This window comes from Procambarus clarkii, chromosome 70 (assembly GCF_040958095.1).
Source record: "Procambarus clarkii isolate CNS0578487 chromosome 70, FALCON_Pclarkii_2.0, whole genome shotgun sequence".
Taxonomy (NCBI): Eukaryota; Metazoa; Arthropoda; class Malacostraca; order Decapoda; family Cambaridae; genus Procambarus; species Procambarus clarkii.
In genome coordinates, this window is record NC_091219.1 from 27,102,977 (window position 1) to 27,110,222 (window position 7,246).

The following is a 7,246-nucleotide window of genomic DNA, read 5'->3' on the forward strand; positions in this document are numbered from 1 at the left end:
TAATTGACATATGCACTGATAAGCAAGTAAAGCTTTCGTGGACATGAAAGGCACATCTGGGCGAGGAAGTCTTCGCTAACCACTAGAATAAATGGCGGAAAGATGTCTTTGTTTAGCGACAGAAACATGGACGAGTGAATGACTTCATGACTAAGGCATTGACGGGTAGAGGGAAGCCTGCATGTACTGCCAGGGTTTAAATTTCCTCCAAATGAATTTAGATTAGTTTACGGTGCTTCTGTTAGTAACTGTTGTCACTCTACTCTTTTTCTGCTACAGTTAGTGGCTGGCACTTTGTGAGAACATGTGGCACTTTTAGCGAGAGGTGGAAGCCCTTGCGGCATGCTGAGAGGCAGTTGGAAGACCGTCCACCACTCAGAACCATGTGCGAGGCATTGTTAACTCTTAGAAGCAGGTCGAGGCATTATAGCACTTTGAGAAGCAACTGGAAAACTTGTGAAGAGTGACAGCCGCACACTGTTGATCCGCTGTGAGACAGTTGGTAGCCCTGATGCTCCGCTGTGAGACAGTTGGTAGCCCTGATGCTCCGCTGTGAGACAGTTGGTAGCCTTGATGCTCCGCTGTGAGACAGTTGGTAGCCCTGATGCTCCGCTGTGAGACAGTTGGTAGCCCTGATGCTCCGCTGTGAGACAGTTGGTAGCCCTGATGCTCCACTGTGAGACAGTTGGTAGCCCTGATGCTCCGCTGTGAGACAGTTGGTAGCCCTGATGCTCCGCTGTGAGACAGTTGGTAGCCCTGATGCTCCGCTGTGAGACAGGTGGTAGCCCTGATGCTCCGCTGTGAGACAGTTGGTAGCCCTGATGCTCCGCTGTGAGACAGTTGGTAGCCCTGATGCTCCGCTGTGAGACAGTTGGTAGCCCTGATGCTCCGCTGTGAGACAGTTGGTAGCCCTGATGCTCCGCTGTGAGACAGTTGGTAGCCCTGATGCTCCGCTGTGAGACAGTAGGTAGCCCTGATGCTCCGCTGTGAGACAGTTGGTAGCCCTGATGCTCGGCTGTGAGACAGTTGGTAGCCCTGATGCTCGGCTGTGAGAGTTAGTAGCCCTGATGCTCCGCTGTGAGACAGTTGGTAGCCCTGATGCTCGGCTGAGACAGTTGGTAGCCCTGATGCTCGGCTGAGACAGTTGGTAGCCCTGATGCTCGGCTGTGAGACAGTTGGTAGCCCTGATGCTCGGCTGTGAGACAGTTGGTAGCCCTGATGCTCGGCTGAGACTGTTGGTAGCCCTGATGCTCGGCTGTGAGACAGTTGGTAGCCCTGACAGCTGCTAGAGACAACACAAGCGTCTCCCAGTGAAATCTCCTCGTAGCTTGCCTAACACTGGTAGTATAGGTCTCTGCCTGTCTCCTAGCAGGCTAGCTGAAACTCCTCTTCTGTCCTAGCTAATGGCCATCCTTGGGGATATTCAGCACTACTAGCCTCAACTAGAAATTTAAAACCCAGCACTCCAGGCATTTCCTAACCACAAGACATCTTAGTAAGGGTCTAGCACTCCTAGCCCGTTCTAACCACCAGACATGCTACATCCCAGCACTCTCAGCCTCTCCTAGCCACAGAATATCCCAGATTGTATCCAGCGTTCCTAATCCCTCCAATCTTCACGTTAATGCGAGTTTACAAGAACGATGACCTTCATAGACCGCCAACCTCACAATCACTCATATATGAATTGAAATTGAAATAAGTTTATTGAGGTAAAATACACACAAAGGGATGAGGTAGCTCAAGCTATTCTCACCCCATTCAGTACAACGTGTTAATATATACATAGACACACATCACAAATAAACACATTACCAAACATTTTGAGGTAAAAATATACATTTCCTCCCTCACAAGTAGTATGTTATCAGACGTACACACAAATACTTTTATGACCTAGGTATACTGTATAGACAATTTGCAAGACTCCTGCAGATAATTCAACAAAATATTACAATCTTGGTGCAAAATTCTTATATCTCTCAAGAATATCATCAACCTTTCCGTTGTGACACATCCAGGCTATTTGTTCAGGAACAGTCCTTATCTCAGTGTTTCTATATACACTAATCAACGGACAATCAAGAATATAATGGGCAAGGGTGTGAGACCTTAACATACCACATAGTTTACACTTCGTGTCATTACCATGAACATCTATCCCATATTCCCAGTAATATTTGTACCCAAGCCTGAGCCATCACTCATATACTGCCAACCTTATTACTCGGCAGGTCTGCCAACCTCACAACCCCGCAGGCCTGCCAACCTCACAAAATTCCAGGGCTTGTTTCTCCTAAGAATGTCATAAAAATCTCACACATTTCCCAGCCTTGCCAACCTCGCACGAAATCTCAGGCTTGCCAACCTGACACACACACACACACCCTCCAGGTCTCAAGCACACAATCCCCCAGGCACCACACACTCTCACATACAAATGTAAGGTGTGCCAGCCTCACGGAACTTCCTTATCTTACACACAACTCAGGTCTATCAATCATATAGACAGTTCACAGGCCTGCCAACCTCACAATCAACTTGCAGGCCTACCAACCTCACAAAAAACTCACAGGCCTCTCAACCTAACACACAACTCTCAGGTCTGTCAACCTCGCACACTATCCCCCATGGCTGCCAACATCACACTATCCCCCAGGTTCACCACCATCATATGCTGCTCCCCCAGGCCTACCAATTTCACCTACTTAACTCCCTAGGACTGCAACCTTACATACTACCTCCCAAGTCTGCCAACCTCACGCACTGCCTCCAGGCCAGCCAACCTCACACATTAATTCCCAGGCCTGCAAGCCTGACGACTCCCCCAAGCTTATTACTACTGTAAGTATAGGTGTGTGTACATTATCATAGGTTGGTACCACTGTGTACTTACCCGATGTGAACCAGTAGGTTAAAGCATTGTATATTGTCAGTTGAAGGTCTTGGTGTATGTAAACGTGTGTATGGGCTCACACACACCCACGCATACATACACATATACCAATGTATATGAAGTGATGTTTATGTATACATGTATGTATGTATATGTTTAAGATTGTATATTATTCCCGTGTTATTTAAGCGAGCGTCGAGGTTGTAACTAAAGGTTTAGTGGCGATGTTGATGACAACCACAACAGCTCACTCTGGCTCGCCTCCACAACCACACTGACTCGCCTCCACAACACTCACAACCACACAACAATAACAATCACATGGAATCCACTCCAAACTGTTATTACAGCAACACTGGTCACGATGCAGTCTTAACAACCGTACGGTTCCGTCGAATCACAACACACAATCACGACTGAACCCAATATACGAAGACGACAACATCAACCACAATTACCATCTGCAATTACAACAATATGACTAGAGACAAGAATATTGGTCGCATCAACGAGTTAACCAAAATAATCAAGAATCATTTACATAATTATAACACAACTCACAATCACCACAGGAGCCACAACAACCACACAACCACTCAACCACAACAACCACAACAACCCAGTGTTGGTCCGCTGTGGTTGGCGTATCTTAGGGAGTGTGTCTTAGGGACTCTGGCTTCACAGGTAAATGTTTGTAATGAAATGAATCAATTTAGAACTGATTAATTAGGGAATTAATGACGGTGCAATTATAAGACAAGTTTATTGATGGGTTGACCTTGGTTGACTGTGGTTGATAGTGGTTGACTGTGGTTGATAGTGGTTGAAAGTGGTTGACTGTGGTTAATAGTGGTTGACTGTTGATAGTGGTTGACTGATGTTGACTTCTTGGTTGACTGTGATTCACCACTTGGTTGACTGTGGTTGACCTGTTGATCGATCACTTGCTTAGCCACTGGGTGAACCAGTTGGTTGACCCACTTGGTTGACCCCTTGGTTGACCCCTTGGTTGACCCCTTGGTTGACCAGTTGGGTGGCTGCTTGCTTCAATCCTTTACCTGTCGAATAAACACTTGAAACAATCACAGGTAAAGTACAGCTGAACCAATCACATCAACGCATCACTTGTAATTGCGTCATTTATATAACGTAACGGTATAAACGCCACCAATCACTGTACGCCGGAACGGGACATAAAAGGCATAAAACAAAAGTTAATTTCAGTAACAACGAAAACGAGAATATTTTGTGGTAGTTTAATGTTAAGGAGATATGTCCTTCTTGGCCGGACCACCAGTGTTGGCCCAACTACCCGAGTGCTTCAATAAAGTGAGAACAAATGCTGGAATTTCATTTAAAGACCCAATTACGTAATTCTTTTGGTCCCCGCACACATTGTATGTGTCTTCTACACACACTGTATGTGTCCTCTACACACGTCATTTGTCCTCCACATACTGTATGTGTCCTCCAAACACTGTGTCCTCGGCACTCTTTATGTGTCCTGGACACTAACAGTATAAAGTTAACTCGCAACATAAGTATGGGGAGAACATTCATCAATTGCTTCAGACTCCTGACCTGTTCTTATACTATATTTATGTTCTTTTATTATCTGGTCAAGAGGTTTACCTGTTTGGTCAACAGAGAACTTGTTATGATGTCAAGATATATAAATGCTACGTTGATATTAAATTGTTCGGAGTTTCATTCAGGTTATGATTAAATGGCAGAATTATTGTGTTCTTAATATTGAATTCTTCTTTCTTTATTCCAACTGAAGAAAGTGTTACGAGCAACTTGACTGACTTTAATAAATAAATGACTTAGGGTGTTTTAAGTTGATACCTAGACTATATATGGCACTAGTTTCGTCACCTATAAACTCAGGACCGCATATCCTTAGAGCTCTCAGAAAGATCTAAGAAAATACAGCTTGCTTTACTCTGATGATGAGATGAGTAAAAGTGTGCATAAGATCCAACATTTATTAGTTTTCTATATACAGAAAATTTTAAATTATATTATAATGGTAAGGAAAACAAGCAGTAACGGGAACCACCCGTTAGCCCTGCCATCTTCCTCGGGCCAAACCAGCAGTGTGAGGGGGCGAGGTGGTGGGGACGGACGTGTACCAAGATCACTCCAAGCCTGAACCCAGACCTGGGTCGGGGTCGAGGATGCCTTGTTTGGTGGACACGTAAGTCGTATCTTTCTTGTATTCTGTATAGATTTAGTGTGTAAGGCGCACCGGAGTCGAGTCCGCTGTCGCCAGGTGAGGGAGACGGGTCTTGATGTGGAGGTGATATATGTATGACAATGACTGAAATATATATTCTCAAACCTCTGATTAAGTTAGGTTAGGTGAGGATGGATAGTATAGCCATTTTTTAATAATATCAAATACAGTAAATATGCAAGTAGGACACCAACGCCGCATTGCCCATCTGGTGAACTCGCTTTCATCGGGGAAGTATGCTGGGAAACGGACGAACATCCGTACCTTAGGTATGCGCCTGCGGTCGGATATCCCATCTTCTGTCCGGCTGCTGGGTTACTACGTTCGGGTGTATTATGCCCGGCAGCCCCGTACCTGTTTCCGTTGTGGCCAGTTAGGGCATCAGGCTGCCGGGTGCTCTGAGGCCCATGCTGCACCTGTTAACTTGTTCCGGGAAGAGGATTTCCCGCCGCTCCCTCAGAGCGTGGATTCTAGAGATGAAGAGGGGCAGGTCCCGTTCACTGCTGATGGCCCCCCCCCCCCGCCTGTGTCACCCGACATGCCCCCGGTGGTTGTTGTCCCTCCTCCGGGTGTTCCGGTGGCTCCTGTCGCTGGTCAATTCGCTGTGCCTGTTGCTCCCGAGGGTCTTCCGGGTGGTCTCTGCGAGTCGTCTACATCTTCCTCGTCTCCTGCTGCTGTGCGTGGCCCTGAGCCCTCGCCAGGTGTTACGGCTGTGCTGGGTGCTGGGAACATCCTGTAGTGTGCGGCCCGGTTCCCCATGTGGTTGAGGCTGCTGCCGTACTGCGACGGGCGTCGGTTCGCACGGTTTGTGAGGCCCGTGGTTCTGGATCCGCCTCCGGCAGTGAGGATGTGCGGCCGGTGCCCAAGCGTTCCAGGCGTTCTTCAACTGCTTGGGCTAATGTGGAGAACTTCGGCACAGGTGGAGCTTCGGGCGATGATGTGGCGGTTCCGGGTGCTTCGCGTTCTACGACGCTGGTGGTGGCTGACGTCCATGTGTCAGCTGTTGACAATGGTTGTACGTATGATTTACCTCCTGTTCTTTCTCCTGCAGAAGGTTCTCCGCAGTGGGTGGTGGTTGCTCCTACAGACGTGGATGGTGAGAGTTCTGGTGCGAGCCGAGGCCTCAAGCTGGTACTGAAGAAGGATGCCAAGCGTGGGGGGTCCCTGCAGATGCAACGTCCGGTGGTTGACGCGGGGCCCTGTGAGGCGGCCGAGGAGGCTCCCAGTGCGCTGCCCATTGCCCGGCCTCGTGGGAAGGAGCCCCTCCCTCTCGTCTTGGCCTCCGGCGTGCCGCATGATGATCAGCATCCTTTGCGGTTTGACATTGTTGACCGCGTGCATCCTGTTCCCGTGGTGCCCTTCTTCCATCTGGGTACAGCGGGCTCGGTGTTTTGTTGTGGGTGTGCCAGAGTTGATGCCTGATCCTCGTACTGTTAATAAGGAACCTGTTCCGGATGACATCCATGTTACTGTGGGAGGCGTATTGTGTTCGATTCCCGGCGGCGGAGTGGCCGGATAAGTATGAACAATTTGAGTAGTCTGTGAGCTTGCTGTGACCTGTGGTTTGTTACAATGTGTTGTACCTATTGTGCGCCCTTCAGGCCGGTGTTGTGTTTTTCATGACCGTTGTTTTGTTGTATTTATTATATTTCCGTTACCCTTCTGTCCGGTGTTGTTTCATTGTATTTATGCTCATTGTTGTGTTTTTGTTGTCGGCCCTTCAGGCCGGTATTTAGTGTATTTGTTACTTTGTATTAATTTGTTTTGTGCTTTTGTATTTTTTTGTCTGTTATTGGTTTATTATTTTATTGTATTTATTGTATTGTATTTATTCGCATGTAAAAATAAAAAAAAAGTTGTTAATGGGAGCTAATACTCTATCCCTATACTGATAGATCACTTTCCGTGACGCAGCTAAACAACGAGTCTGGAAATGTACTGTTTTTGTTCTATAATAGGTTAGGTTGGTTCGGTAAGGTTTATGAAGTGAATAACAGAACATGAGCGAAAAAATACGAGCAAAAGCATCCGAATTTCGTCTCTGATGAAACACAGTACAGTCGAGGTATTGAGAGCGATTAAGAGATTGCACTAATGTGTGAACCTCTTAG

The 7,246-nt window shown here is 47.1% G+C and overlaps 1 protein-coding gene across 1 annotated transcript; it reads right to left on the minus strand.

The window, feature by feature from the left end:
- Positions 1-424: 424 nt before the first annotated feature.
- Positions 425-5,894, minus strand: LOC123775246 (apomucin-like). The gene is made up of 3 exons (XM_069311568.1): positions 5,744-5,894; positions 3,878-3,954; positions 425-1,282 (listed from the first exon to the last, which is right to left on the minus strand). Exons 1-3 carry the CDS (start codon positions 5,892-5,894, stop codon positions 425-427), a joined length of 1,086 nt encoding a protein of 361 aa, XP_069167669.1.
- Between the last annotated feature and the right edge of the window lie 1,352 nt (positions 5,895-7,246).

What these genes read in the sequence shown, in the direction of transcription:
- LOC123775246 (XM_069311568.1), bottom strand. Translation starts at nt 5,894, where the DNA reads ATGGGGAACCGGGCCGCACACTACAGGATGTTCCCAGCACCCAGCACA. An exon ending in AAGACCCTCGGGAGCAACAG is followed by an intron (nt 3,955 to 5,743) that starts GCACAGCGAATT and finishes TTTATTCGACAG; the next exon opens with GTAAAGGATTGAAGCAAGCA. An exon ending in TCAACCAAGGGGTCAACCAA is followed by an intron (nt 1,283 to 3,877) that starts GTGGGTCAACCA and finishes TGTCTCTAGCAG; the next exon opens with CTGTCAGGGCTACCAACTGT.